The 15616-nt window shown below is 39.2% G+C and overlaps 1 protein-coding gene across 5 annotated transcripts in view; it reads right to left on the bottom strand.

Annotated features, from left to right (window-relative positions):
• pcsk5b (proprotein convertase subtilisin/kexin type 5b) overlaps positions 1–15616 on the bottom strand; it is an 85830-nt gene that overhangs the window by 53021 nt on the left and 17193 nt on the right. For all 5 annotated transcript variants that reach the window (XM_038702928.1, XM_038702930.1, XM_038702929.1 and 2 more), the window contains exons 6-10: positions 12840–12928; positions 12205–12377; positions 5943–6155; positions 4558–4658; positions 287–390 (exon numbers count right to left, since the gene is read on the bottom strand). In XM_038702928.1, the coding sequence (XP_038558856.1) occupies positions 287–390; positions 4558–4658; positions 5943–6155; positions 12205–12377; positions 12840–12928 (680 nt within the window). The remainder of the gene's footprint in view (positions 1–286; positions 391–4557; positions 4659–5942; positions 6156–12204; positions 12378–12839; positions 12929–15616) is intronic.

Consider the following 15616-nt stretch of genomic DNA (forward strand, 5'->3'; position numbering starts at 1 on the left):
GTAAATAAGGTTAAATTAAATAGTTGGAAGTTGTGATCAGAATAATAAGTTTTGATTACCATTAGTCCAAAACACAGTAAAAATAAATAAATAAATAAACTTTTAAAAAAAACAAATAACAAGTAAGCTCTGCAGTGCTCTTGGTGAAAGTTAATCAACTGAGTTGCATTGAAGTGATTTAAAGGAATGTTTTGTTGTGTAGAATTGCTAATAAGATATTGAGATTCTTTCCGAAGCAATCTAATCCTCTGTTGAGAAAAGTGCATGCATGCGTGTGAATATGTACCGTTGTAACCAGCAGCATTGGTCTTCCAGTCAGGAGCACTGAGATGTCCAGCTCTAGAGGTCTTTACAATGATATGCTGAACATCTCTCCATGTTAGAAGAGGACTTAGAAAAGACACACAAACATAGAAATACATTAATTTACACATCACATTGTAAAAAAGTACAAGGACAGAGTAGGAACACATCACTGGAGAAAAACTAAGTAAATAAATAAGTGACAAAGACTTTCTTTTTTATGCACATACCCAAAAGTACAAAGAGGGTAAAAACAAAGTGTAAGGAGGAAGAAATGTAAGACAAGGTAAAGGAAACAGAGTATTATATAGTAGGTGAAAGATTACTGAGAGAGAAAATAATTACAGAGGCATAGATGGAGAGCATACATGCCCATTCATCTGTGCCTAGTTTCTCAGATCTCACGTGAGATCCATTATGAGATGGCAGCCATGTGTCTCGACTCCTTTGATGTCCAAACGCTACATTAAAAAGGGAAAAACCAGGGAGAAGTGGGTCACTAAGTTTCCTGGGATTCCCTTCCATCTCATATGCCGGCCAGATGCTCCGTTTCCTCTCCTCATGTCACTCCCTTTGCCATCTGAGACCTCCAGAATCTGCACTACTGTGAATCAGTTGACCCAAAACTAATATTTAAGGTTTGCAATCAAGCATTCGGATTTTAAAATTTAGGAAGATACATAGGTATGACGTGAGAAGGAGACAGAGAGCGACCAACAAAATGAGACTGATCTGCACCCACACTGTGTTTTTCCCGTTGAGCCGCTTGGATAAGAGCAGGTTCTTTCACAGCTTCCTGTGAGCTCTTAAACCAAGAACGCACTTGAAGAATTTTAAAATCCTCAACATCTGGGAGAACTCTCAGCATCACGCATTTAGCCACTCACTTTCACAGATTACAGTCAAAAGCCTCCTTCACATATGCACTTTATTTCATAAACATTCTGACAACTTTACTTGTGCTGGGGATGGAGTTTATCAACGCCATGTTTGGTTTTGTAGGTGGTCATTTTTTCTCGTTCTTCAGGAGATAGTAGGCCGACTTTGTAATTGTCTTAATGTGGCTGTTGAATTTCAGGTCCGAGTCCATGACTACACCAACACTTAATGGAGTGTGGGGCTTTTTGCTTTTATCAGGGTTATTATTATTATTATTTTCAAGACAAACTGCTTTTGTTTGTTAGAATGAGTATTAGACAAAAAAGGAAATTTTAGATGGAAGGATGATTTCGTCTTATTATGGAAAGCCTTGCTTCCAGTGAAACCTGGAATATCACATCCCCTTGATGCCTAGAACACAACAGTTGCTAAGACATTAACACATGTTCAAAATCCACTAATGCCCTCACTGAGCCCACACTTGTCAAATCTCACAGAAAAACACAGACTAAATAGCTGAAAATAAAATATCAAGTAAAAAATAATTAAAGGATGATAGCATAGATAAGTGCTATGAAAAGTCAGAATAATTAATGTTCAGATCAATATTAATAGGCTTAGCTGCCACTGTGTAATTATGGATCCATAAATGTTTTATGGTCATTAATTAAAAGTGACTTTGGCATCGTTATCTAGGCCACGACAGCCTTCCCATAAACAAGCCAATACTAATTAATGGAGTAGCTCACATACTGGGGAAAACCAGCAGCAAAACAGTATGTCTAATATAGGTTTCTTGGTGCTTCTCTCAAGTGTAATTCTGAACAAAAAAAACACACACGGGTAATCTGCAGGGAGAAAGCAGAGTGGGAAGGGAAGAAGGAAAATGCAGAGGCAAAAAGTCAAACATTTCAACTGTCCATCTCTATCTCACCTTGGTTAAGTCCAGTGATGGAAGATTACCCACTAAAATATACTGAGCATTTTCACTCTAAACTTCAAGCTAGAGAGACTAGATTTTAAAGCAGACACATGGAAAGAAATAGTTTTCTTTTCTCCCATCTGTCCCTGCTTTGGTTTCTTAAAATCTCCCAGTAGATGAGGTTCTTATGTTAGGTTATCCTTGCTCATTTCTTGTTTATCCCTCCTAATTTCCTCAGTAAAGTCTCCTGTCTCCACATTAACTCTCTTTTCCATTTCTTCACTACCAAGGACAAAAGGGAACGGGAAAGAAATTAAAGTTTCTGAAGCTCTAAAACATTGAAGTTTGCTGTGCTAGCTCATAAAGAGGTAAATCATGTGCAGATTTAAAACATCTTAAACATGGCAAAAGCTACAAAGAACGGCGCATAAAAGACAGTTTTCTAAAGTTAAGTATTCCAATCCACTCTCATACCAAGGGAAAAGACACCACAACAGACAGTTTAGTGAAGTCTAGCGTAATGGCGTCTTGACATGTTTATCACAGAAAGTTTGCTCGCTTTCATTCACCAGATAAGAGTAGATACAATCAGCATTGCACAGCGTTTGTCTAAACGTTTTCCCTCTCCCTCTTTCATCCTTTCCTCTGTGCCTGCGTGTGCATGCAAGAAAGTATATCCATGTGAGAAACTGAATGAATGGATAGAAGGAAAGAAAGTGTTTGCTTTGGAGGAGGGGAAAAAAAGACCATCGTGACAGTGTTGGAGTCACAGCAAGCACAACAGAGAGGAGGTGAGAGCTAGCGGAAGAGAAGAAAGCAGACAGGCAAGAAGCAGTGTGCGATAATCTTGTTGAGGAAACAGGCTTATGTGCCTGGCACTGCTTGGAAACCGAGAATATTTTCTACTGGGAGGATTTGGATTGGATTATCCAGGTTAAATGAAGTGACCTCAGCAAACTGAGCCGCTCAACGTGATGATGGGGTAAAGCCCAATTCAAAGTCTCTGCACCTGCACTGCACTCTTTCCAATTTATGAATTTATCTCAAATTAAGCACATCAACACGTTTCAAAGCGGAGCAGGGCAGGCATCTGGGGTGGCTCTTGTTTAAAAGCAACAAAAAAGGTTTGGTTAGGAATAAATATTCCAATATTTGCCCACAGTAATGATAGGATCCCCATACAGGTGATTCTGTAATAAGAGATATATTTTAAGAAAACCATATGCAACACATGACATTTTTTGCTGTGTGTGTAATTAGGAAAATATGCCCTTAACATTGAAAAGCTTGTTTTAAAGCATGAAGTAATCAGTCATATTCTTTATCACCTCACTATGTTATAGAGTGTTCAGTTTTATAGACAGCTGAGATGAAACACTGCGTACCAAAGTGCATAAAATATACTTTTCTCAGCGCGCACACACACAGCAACATGTGCTATCATTTCAACAGCCATAAACTGGCAGTAAGGAGAACAGTACAGAGTTCAAATGGCTGCTATAAAAGAGGCGAAAACCCCTCCCTCTGCGTCCCAAGACAACATTGTTATATTTGTGATAATATCTCAGAGGAGATGGAAGTGCAATATATTGTACACTATGTAAACAGTATATGGCTGTCACTACTCAGTGGACTGGCTACTTCTATTAAAGTTCAAGCTCAATTCACCATTGAAGGAGTGTGATAAGCAGGTAAACAGGTGAGTGCCTATACATAAAAGTACCCAAACTCACCTGAAACCCTCTCAGAAGGTGCACTGGAGGCCAGGATTCATCAAACAAAATGTCTTTGCCAAGGAAGTCATAATGATGGTTTGTCTATTACATCAACACTATCCACTATTTATGTTTGACTGGCAACCAAAATAACAGTTAAATATTAACAGCTGATCACTCCTTTTATTACCATTTGCACTGGCATTCAGCTATTAAAAGTGATTTTTGTGACGCTCAAACCTGCATTGGACAAAGACATAGCAAATGTGAACACATCACTAAATAGAGGCAGGTTAGTCGCGTGTAATTTCGAAAACTCTGAACTGACCAGATGCAAGTGTATCATGTACTATACTGTGATGTATTCTAACCATTAAATTCTGCAGCCCACCATCCTACAGCACCATTTTCACATGTTGTACTGCTCTGACTAAAAGCAGGAGTCTGATCTGTGAGCATCTATGTCCTGCAGGACTGCCTATAGTCCAGTTTTCTCAAATGCCAGTAGAGTTCTCTGGAACCCTGTATGTCTCTGCACAAATGTTGCTTAGATTAACTCATTAAAACGAAGATAGATTTTCCAAGTATTTTAATGCATCTCAATAGCTGACTTGACAATGATGTATATGCTTCACGTGTTCACCTTATATATCAGAGAGGCCAGAGGACAAGAGGGCATTAGAAGGTAAGCAAGGGGCAAAGGGATGAAGGGAAGGGATGAGGTTAAGTGGCTCTTACTTTGCCTCCAGGGCCAGAGCAATAATAGCAGCAGCCATGGGAGCCGAGGCCGATGTTCCTGTATGACTGTCTGTGCACCGATGTCTCAGGTCTGTTGTGATCTGCAGACACAGGAGAGGACAAGGAGAGTGAAGACAGGGTTGGGGGGAGGGGGGTAGAGATGGGGAGGAATTACAGGAATTAAGAAAGAGAAAAGGGGCATGGAAGAGACAGGAAAGGAGGAAAAAGTCAAAATCAAAGAAGGGGAGAAAACTCAAAATAATAAGAAAGCCAGTAGAAAACAGATGGAGGAGGTGGAGTTAGAGGCAGAGAGGAGAAAATAGTGATGGCAAGATAGGGAAAGAGAAAGAGATACTGAAGTCATGAGGATCAGGAGGATTTAGGCACACCTGAAACTCTCGAAACTCAAATTCCAGCTGTGATACACTGCTTCACTACACACATAGACACTCACACACAAGTACACAAACCACCTGCTTCTCCAAGAATTCAAGTAAGCCATTCAGTGCCCAAGGAGAAACAAAGGACAAAGAATAAGAAGGGGTAGTAAAATGTGTTGTTAAAGCACTTTATGTTCGCTGTGATTGTATGGACTTTAGACAGCCAACTAGTCAGACAGCCTGACAGTCAGTTAGCCAAGAAAAGCTTGGCTAACTTCCAGCCTTGAGCCCTCATCAAAAAACCTTTTCTGGACCAAAAAGTTTGAGGGATTATCTGAAGACACACACACACAGAATCTGAAATGGTTTAGTAAGGAGTGAAAGTGGTGCAGTAGCATTTGAGCAGACAGTATGTGCTCGAGCAAATTAGACTGTCAGATATATGGAGGTTCTACTGTAAGTGTACAAAGCCAGAGGGAAACTGTAAATAGTGCGTGCGTGCGTCCTTTTGTAGCATCAATACGAGGAATGTAGCAAGACACTGCCAGACAAGCTAGCTCACAGTGGACAACTGTCGCTGTCCATCCCAGTGGGTCATGGGAGTGACTTGGTTGATTTGGGTCAAACCAGGCCACATCATTGGACCCATACACACAAGGCCAAGTTAATGCCAGTTTGCATCATGCTGTATTTTCAACAAAAATTATATAGCATGTGCATTTTTAAAGCTCCAAATCCAAATATGGTCAGTATCTAATTAAATTTTAAGGACAGGGAGACCTCAGCAAGTCCTTCTGGTTCATACAGGAAATCTTATTTCAACTTAGCACAAAACACCACAGGTACAACTTGGACATTGGTGAGGAAGAAATAAGCATTCTGGTCCTGCAGTTAAGTTAAGCCATGGGTGGTTGTGCCTTTCAAGAACTAATGCGTGCGTGTGTGTGTGTGTGTATGCGTTCAGTAACAGTTCTTGAAATCTATCACACACACTTGAATCCTTACAATCTTTCGGTCGTAGTTCTCCCCGCTGCTGTAGGTGGTGGTCAGCGTGGACGAGCACTCCTCAAGGTACCATGGCTTGCGTCCGCTCTCGGCTGTGCTCGAGATGGAGATGGTGTAGATGGAGTTGGTGTAGCCGTCGCAGGAACAGTGATCTCTGCTGCGCCCGCCGTTGCCTGAAGCCCACACGAAGATGGAGCCACGGCCCTTCCTCCCCTAACAAGAGAGGATGCAGAGAGGAAACAGTAAGAGGCTGCAGCTTTGTCTTAGTACTTAAAACGTAATTACTGTTCAGCAGACTTTGTTTTGGCTTAATTTTTTAATGTTCTTTTAATTTCTGTAAGGAGGGGAGTAACAAGCTCTGTGTTCAGTGTGCAGAAATCACTATACAAAGAAGAAAAGATCTACAACGGTGAAAGAGCACTAGGAAGCACAGACAGTGTAAGTCTTGAGCAGTCCTGTGTCTGGCGACAGATTTGATATGATTTGATCCAAGTTCAGTAATCATAATATTTCAACTAAGCAAAACATCCTGTTGAAAAGCTGGCATTGCTGAGCGCCATGCCGTGTTAGTGAGTTTTGTTCCATGTCGGACTGAGGTGAATTTCCATCTCTCCTCATCAGTGACACGGCAGCGCAGCAGATAGGTTCATTTACTACCATCAGACTTAATGTATTACTAGAACCAATACTGTCATATTAGTTAGTAATAGGGATGAAACGGTATGAAAATTTCATAACACGATTATAGTGACTAAAATTATCACAGTTATCAGTTTTATCACGGCATTGTAAAAATGTACTGATACACTGACACCAAGTTTTATATTGAAACCTACAATGAAATTAATATTTTGTTTGCATAAACAATAAAATAACTGCCAATATTTTTTGTAAACATATGAAAACCATCTGCAAGTGTGCATTATCAAGATTTTATATTTTATGTTATACAGGTAATGCAATGACCCCATGCACAATTACATGAAAACAAATAAGTCTGTAGAAGACTATGATAGTAACTGCAATGAGCCCAACAACTGACACAGGAGTCTGTAGCGTTTCTCCTGTTCTGGCACTTTTACAACTAATTTCATAGCTGCTGGATATATAATGAACAAGATATGCTGGTTGGTTGACTGAACTGCCTAACGTGTTTTCATGTGCAGTGGACAAATGGAATCTGCAGACACACGACGCATACAGCAGAACAATGTGTAGCGTTTTTACAAGAGCAGCTAACACTGAGAGCTTCAGTTTACACTAGGGTGACCAGACGTCCCGAAAAATCCGGGACAGTCCCGAATTACGAGCAGTTGTCCCGACCCCTTTACGGTTTGTCCCGAAAATTAGACCTAACATCACTTTTGATTATAGCCTAATTAAACATATACTGATCGTTGCTCCAGCAGGGGTTGCAGGTTATCTATACATTCATTGTGTCAACAGCGTTGTTATAACCACAAAGTAACACTCGTCGTGCTCTTCCCCTTTTTGTTTTCTTGTGGTTAGTGGAATTTACAGTCGCGAGGACAGGTAAAGTGTAGCTTCAGGTAGCCACGGCACGGCGGAGAGATCTGACACGCGCGTTAGGCAGACAGATAGCGCTGCACTGAATGAATAAAATAAATATAAGGTAAAAGGTAAAAGGTAAAAGATCATGATTTACCTACATATACACAGTTGTATTTTTCCTAATAACAGACAGGTGACTTAATGAACAAAAATAATTTTAATTTTTTAATTTTAAACTTAAATAATGAATTTAAGCGTTGTGTTTTGATTTTGACGTGTGTTAATGTTCACTGACACGCAATGTAGCGATAGCCACGCCCCCCCGTCCCGAATTTCACCCATTCTTATCTGGTCACCCTAGTTTACACGCTGTTAGCAAGTCAGACAGACAAACCAAAGCTAAAAGTTAACTCAACCTGCGTTCACTATAAGGTCACTTTCTTCAATCAAGTTTCCATAAAAATTAACATACGACCAGACTTCAGAGTGCCTGGAAAATCTCCGCTGCGCTATCTTCCACCGCGCTCTCATCGACCCCAACACACGTTGCATACTGCGCATGCGCATATGGTTGATGCTGGACAGTAATTGCCGTGTTTATAATAGCACGGAAACCGAACCCGGTTATCATGGTAATTAAAATATGCACGGTAATAATAAACAGTCAGGAACAGGGTTTGATAATACAGTCACTCCCACTAGCCACTTTGGCGTGTTGAAAAATTGTAGTGTTTCAAAAGGCATCTGAAATAACAAATGAATTGCAATTAAATTTGTTAAAGACACTACAACTCCCTTGAGTACTACCTGCACATAGGCTTCACGAATGGAACAATGAGCAAACACTATGTTGACCGACAACACTGTAAACAAGTTGACGCTGTGGAGCTTAAACTCAGCCCTCGGACCGACGGGCTGTTTTCACCTGCCGTTAATTGTCAACTTAACCAGCGGCAGCGTTAGCAAGCTTTTTTAATAGCAGGAGAATCCACACAACATGCGCGTCTCACTCTCTCCTGCAGTGCCTCCGCGCCAGGGTGCGCGCGCTAAATGTGACATCCAGACTTTTGTCAAACGAGAATGTAAAGTTGAATCTGTCACAGGGCAGCCACAGTCCCTCAGACCTGCAAGCAGCCTCCCGCCTGCTTTTAACCTGATGGTAGGCTATAATCTCTGTCATCACACGCAACTGGTCGCATGAGCACACTGAGATCAACACATCGTTCAGTCAGTGCGTGATTATGGAGATAAAATGCACAGGTGATCGAGAGAAAGAGAAAAGGCAGAGCTGAGAAAGAGAAAAAGCAGGAGGAAAGTTCCGTTCGAAGCTGTAAAATTACAGATATCTTTATGAATAAGGGACATGGTTTAACTACTAGAAGGGCCGCCCTTATGTCACACCATATCGTCAGATCTATACTACCTTTCCAAAGTTAATTGTATTTTTTTAATTAAAGTAATCATGGCATGTAGGAAAGCAGGAGATGCGTTTGTATGAGAATAATCGGGAAAATAAAAACCTGTGTATTCTTTTCAGGTGGACTATCTCCAGTTACTCGGAGCGACTAGAGCTTCATGACGACAAACATACAGTCAGAGTGCTGAGGAAATGAAGACGCAAAACAAACACTCTAAAGTGTCCAAAACTGATATAGGCCTGCATAAAGTTTTAACCCTGTTTTCTTTGCTCTTTGTTTCTAATGCAGATACTTTCTTTCTCTTCTGTATTACAGTATTTACTGCTTTTAAAAATAGAGTTTCTGATGATTTTTTTTTAAATCAATCTTTTACACCCATGTAGCATTTTTATTATATAAAATAAGAAGATATTCTTTTATGTGTTTAAAAAAACATTTTAGCACTCCAATTTAAGCATGCCATTGTCAACTTTAATCATATAAAATGTAATTTTCCAACAACAGAAATGTGGCTAGTAAAAAAGCTGCGTGGCTAGTAACTTTGGAAAACCACTAGCCACATTGGCTAGTGAGCAAAAAAGTTAATATCAAGCCCATGGTTTTACCATGGTTTATTGTTAAACCGGTAATCGTTTCATCCCTAGTTAGTAATAAGTCAGATACAGGACTATACTTCAAAAGATTTTTTTGAAGGTTTTGTAAATAGCACATTTCATTGCATCACATATGATGCATGCATTTAGCTTTATTTCTTCCATTGGTTTTGAGAAGATTGATAGCACACCATAATAAAATCTGAGTGAAAGAATCTTACATTTTTTTACATTTCTTCTAGCTGCATATTTTCTCAAGAATTTTCTGAGAACTCAATTCTTAAACTTAATCTTACCGTAAGGCCATTTTCTAACCTTTGACTCCAAACTATCTATTTGTTTATCTTATTATTTGTTTAGCTATTGTGGCGGCCTAGCTACCTAGTCAGTTGTTGTTTCTTCATTCAATATTTTCATTTTGTTACATCCTTGTGGTTGAGACCCTGTGTTTACGCTGTTCTATTTTGTTTCATTATTTTTGTTTATCTGTTCTGTATAAATCTGTCAGGCTGTTTCGTGCAAGCTTTTAAGTTTGTAACTTTATTGAAGAACATTACGCAAACAATGGTATTATTATTATATATACATACATACATACATACATACACAGAATTTTTTTGCATCCAAGTTTTGGCTGAACACTACACGCATATGGACATTTGCTATAACTGAGGCCCATTATATGTCCAGCCAAGCAGCTGCTTAATATTCAAATCTAGGTTTCCAGAAGAGCTTACACCGTACATTCAAAAAAACTCATCCCATATGTATACAGACGATCTATCTAATTGAGAGGCCAGGGCCAGCTCAGAGTGAGCTTCACATCGACTCAAAATTATTTGTCATTGGAAACCTTCTCAAACCAAATACTTTTTACTATTCAATTAGAAACTGAACAGAAAATGATCTATCAATAAATGATGTTCAGCATAGTGGAGACACACTGAGGGAGTTACTGTGTTGGTGATGACCAAACGAGTTGTTAAGGCAAAGTTCAGCCAGCAGTCAGCGAAAAAGCCACCTGACGACACTGTGATTCACACTGTTTGTCAAGACAACACTTGTGCACACACACAGATATAAAGGGAATAAAAGGTGGAGTGGAGTTCTTCAAAAGAGGGCTTCTGTCAGGCAGCGATAAGCGAGTGGAGCCCCTCTGAGTGAGAGAGGGATCAGACAGAAGCAAACGCTGACAGATGAGAGCGATGGAGAACGCTTTGAAGAGCAGTTAGCATAAGAAAAGATGGTAGAATGAATAAGAGGGAGAGGAAATAGTGAGTAGAGAGGAGCATGAAGGTGAGGAGAGAGCTGAAACGCAATGTGAAACAGATGGACAGCAATCATCATGAAGAGCTCGAAAGAAAAAAAAAGGATAAATGATTTACTGCTCAAACAAATTGCCAATTAATGAATGTGTTGATTGTCAGAAAATGTATCTATCACAATTTTAATGATGGATTAATATGTCTAGCAAAATTGCCAAACCACAGATTTTTAGCTTCTTAAATGTGAGAATTTGCTGCTTTTCTCTATTGTATCATTGGTGAACACCATCTTGGTTTCTGTGAAATTATGATGGGTGTTTGTTTAATCTACAGAATGTCAGAAAATAGTGATACTCAGATAATCAAATAAATTCATCAACAATGAAAATAATCATTAGTTATAGTCCTAAAATGAAAAAAGTACCTAAAGCAGAGTTTTAAATTAAGAACTATTTTGATGGACATAACTGTAATGACTGAAAGCTATATACACAGACAGGGTTATTAGATGAAAAACCGTGTGCATGCACAACATAAAGACATATTATTCATATATAGCAAATATAACCAGGGAACACAAAACATGTCGCACGTAAAAAAAAAAAAAAACCCTCCTGTTTCAGTCTTTCATACATTCAGTAACACAAGCCAGAGTGCAGCACTCAGCTGTCAGTGGTATCCCTAACACCTCATCTCTCTGTGATAAACTGTCTCTTCAGAGTGTCACATCGGTACATGCCACCTCAACTCAGCTTCTCACACACACACACACACACACACACACACACACACACACACACACACACACACACACACACGCGCGCTCAACTCGTACCAGTTGGACAGATATCTCCCTCACCTCTGTCATCTTAAAAGGCCAGCCTGTCAAGAGCAATGGGGACTTTCTTCTACTCACACTTCCTACTTGTCCTTTCCTTTTTTTCTTCTCTCTTTTGTAACATGTCACAAGCTCCCAGCCTTCCAGTCAGAGTTTCCAGTTTCTGTATCACCTCCACAAAGGTCTACATCTGCTTAACCAAATGGCAGAAAGCCAGTTGTAGCAAACTTTGTGAATGTATAAATGTATGTGTGAGTGAGACGTGGCCAGTAAATTACTTCACCCCTCTTAACCTCTGTTATAGCTTTTCCACTGCACTCAGCCCACAACACAGCGTCAGCTTGTCATTATGCAAAATAAGCTATGAATATGTAAATTAATATATATGCTAATAGACCAGGGCAACTCTCTAATGTCCAGAGGAGCTTCACAGGTAGAGATAGCCAGGGGGGACTTTAGGAGATGAGAATATAAGCATGAAACACGCACTTGTGCTCAGAGTGTGTCTTTGTGTGTGTTTATATCTTTTCTCACCATATGAATACTAAAGTCAAATTCTTGGCTGAGCAATGATGCACATGTTCATTTGTGCATGTTTCTGTATGTAAATGTGTATGCATGCATGCATGTGCCCACCATGCGGATGCCATTCTCAAAAGCCTGTCTGGCCAGAGACGCTGGTCCATCCACGGTTTTTCCATCATCATCAGGTCCCCAGCTGGCGCTGTAGATGTCGATGTGCTGCGGCTGGAGGCTCAGAGACTTGGCCTCCACCATATCCGTTACATCTCCATCCAGCATTCGCACACCTGATACACAAACACAGAAATAATGCATGCAAAGAAACAAAGTTTAATATATCACCTACGTATTTGTACAGGAAAAAAAAGTGTATCAATATACAATAGGCAGCCAGCCTAGCTTAATGTCCTGCCATGATAACCATAATAAATTAAACACATTCAGGCAAATCAAGTAATTTATTATGCTAATCAATACATTAATTAGCAAGTACTTCCATGTTAGTATGCTTATCGCTCATAACACTTGGTTGTATTAACATAAACTCTTCAAGCATTAGAAATTACACTTTAATAAAATATTTTGCTCCTCTTTAATATGCAAAAGTAATTATGAAGTTTATCTAATTAAAGCTCCTGTCTCATATTGGTTTTAGCTGTTGCATTCATAAGAATGCAAGTGCAGAACCATTGCAAAAACTGTTGATAAATATAGTTTCAGAAAGTAGACCAATATAACCAATCACTGACCTCCTATTCTGGCATTGTACGCAATTCCTACAATGCAGTGGGAGTTGTTTGCAGCTGCAGCAACTTCGCCCGCACACCGTGTACCGTGTCTGAGAAAAGAGCGGGAATGAAGTGCTTATTACACAAATGTAGATTCCATGTGTATACACAAGCAGAAGAGCACACAAAAACTACTAGATAAACATGCAGCTTTTGAAGTGGAAAACAAGGGCCCTTACACATAAACACACATTTTCACAGATACATGTGCACATACCTGTTGAAGCAATCCTAAACAAAATGGTTCAAGTATAATAAGTATTACAAATGTAGCAAACACTATAAATATTTGTACAATTCTTGTTTTGTCCTCATAGGCCTGACTGAGAACGGAAGAAGATGTAGTTGAACATTTATAATACTGTAATAACAGGGTAACATTCCACCAGTAACTGTAGTGGTGACAATCGGCCTGGGTCAGGAACCAGCGTAAATAAACATAAGTATGTTTGTGTCCGCCGCCTCCTCAAAACCACCACTTTCTGGATCGGCACAAACACACACACACACACACACACACACACACACACAGACCTCCTGCAGAGAACATCTGCATCACAACACCCCACGGAAACAGCTCTGACCGCTGCCATGGAAACCCAGCATCTAGCTATCGAAACCCCCGGGGGAAGACACAGGAAAAAGTTTTAAAGTCCAGTGAAGCACTCTGACTGAGGAAAATCCGTTTCACAGTAACTTGATTATTTCAGGTCAACATTTATTTAACAACATGATCCAAGGTTTAAAAAAACTCACTTAGCTAAGGTGTACAATGCAACATCCATGCTTGTGTTAATCAAAAATGGTCATACATCTCATCTATTTTTATTACTATTAAATACAAAATGTAAGAATTCTATATCTGTCACTTAAAGGTGGGGTAAGCGATTCTGGAGAAATCCAAAATCATGACTAATACCACGATACAGAGCAAACGACACAGCAAGTGATGTAACTAACGTTAAGTTGTGGGTTAGCAAACTGTTGCTTTAGTTGGTGCTACAAAGCCAACATGCAGAGAGGACGAGATAGCCCCAGTGCCAGCACAGCAGCTCCAGACAGAAATACTCACAACTCTCCTGCTACTATAGCTAACAGCACAACAACAAATATCTTGGCAAACGCAGGAAGTAAGCTGAATGTCCATGGGAAAGTAATTTAACGTTACCTGACACACCAATCATGTCTGGAAAAGTATTGTGTGGCTCGGCCTAAGCCACTTCCCATTTAGAAAGCCAGTTCTGTGTACAAACACAGATTTCTTTCAGCACACACATAGAACCAACCATGATAAACTGACAAAAGACATATATTGGATTAGAATCACACACCCCACCTTTAACTTTTCGTCACCCACAAATCTGTCCCAGAATTTCACAACAATACAGTCTACCACTGTTCTCTACCATGGTGCAATACAAAACAAAGGCATAGTAAAATGCACAATATAAACCCATTGGTGTTAAACACTTTCCTTAAACTTAGGTTTGAGGTTTTAAACCTTTCTTCCCACCTGACAAAAATAAAATGCTTGTCTTCTACACATCGGTATTTCTACCCATTTGGAAAAAGATTTCAACATTCAAAAACTATGGAAAGAAGAAAATTTGACTTCTAATCTACTCTCAGTAATAAAAAGGGAATATGCAGTATTTCCCAAAATTATGAACTGTTCCTTTAAGTCAACACCACCTCTGCTTTGAATTCACTAGGATTTTAGGATCGAAAATACACAATGGTCTTTAGATTTATTTTAAATTAATATCTGGTTTAGATATTAGATGCATGGATACCATTTGTATAAATCTGGAAACCTTACTTTTATCATCTGTATTATAGTTGGAATGACCTCACATGTTTACAGGAAAGTTAACACAAATGAAACTTTTTGGGTTAATGTATAACATATTAAATGGCTGCAGATCAGTGATAGGCCTCTTTGTCACAGTTAATGAGCCAAACTGCTGGCTTCCTCTTTCCAAACGCTTCAACAGTCTTCACTCAGTTCACTTCACTCCACTAATCCATAAAATTGTCTGTCTGGCCGTCTTTCCAGTCTTTGTGTTTGCCTGTATTTTCCATTTCTACACATCTGTGTCACAGTCACTCAGGGACCCCTCTGTGTTTCATCCAGAACATATAACATTTGTGCAATGGATAATCGATACGCACTCACACACACAGCAATTATTCAAATGCAAACACATACTTTCAAAAAGTTTCAAAGGATATAGCCACTTAAACTCACATTTAACTCTCTGTGGTACACATCTATTTATTTATATTTTTGCTTCAATATGCAAAGTAAAATTCTTTAATTTGTTAGTTCTTTATGAAAGAGGCTTACTACAATTTCAAATTTTATATTCCAATTTCAGTTTACTTAGTCAGTAGTTTGTTTTTTGAAAAAAATCTATCTGTATTTCCCACACAGGTTTTAATATGGTCATCCACTGGTGACATTTATGGCTAACAATATCTAATTGGAAACCATTATTAAAAATTACAGTTTAATCTTCTTAAAGGCACTTTGTATTACAGTTTAGAGTTTTAACAACGGCAGTTACGAGAAGGTTATACCAAAAATTTATTTGCAAGAAGAAGAAGAGCTTTGTCTGTTTTTTTTCCTAGTTTCACAGAACTGTTATTTAAAATCTGTGATGGTAGGAAAGATTATCTATGGACACTATTTAATGCAGTGTCTAGGTAATGCAGTAGATGCTGGTGCATCCAGATAT

The sequence above is a fragment of the Micropterus salmoides genome, unplaced genomic scaffold (assembly GCF_014851395.1).
Source record: "Micropterus salmoides isolate LMB-PRFRI ecotype aquatic unplaced genomic scaffold, ASM1485139v1 Ms_hic_scaffold_7, whole genome shotgun sequence".
NCBI classification, from domain to species: domain Eukaryota; kingdom Metazoa; phylum Chordata; class Actinopteri; order Centrarchiformes; family Centrarchidae; genus Micropterus; species Micropterus salmoides.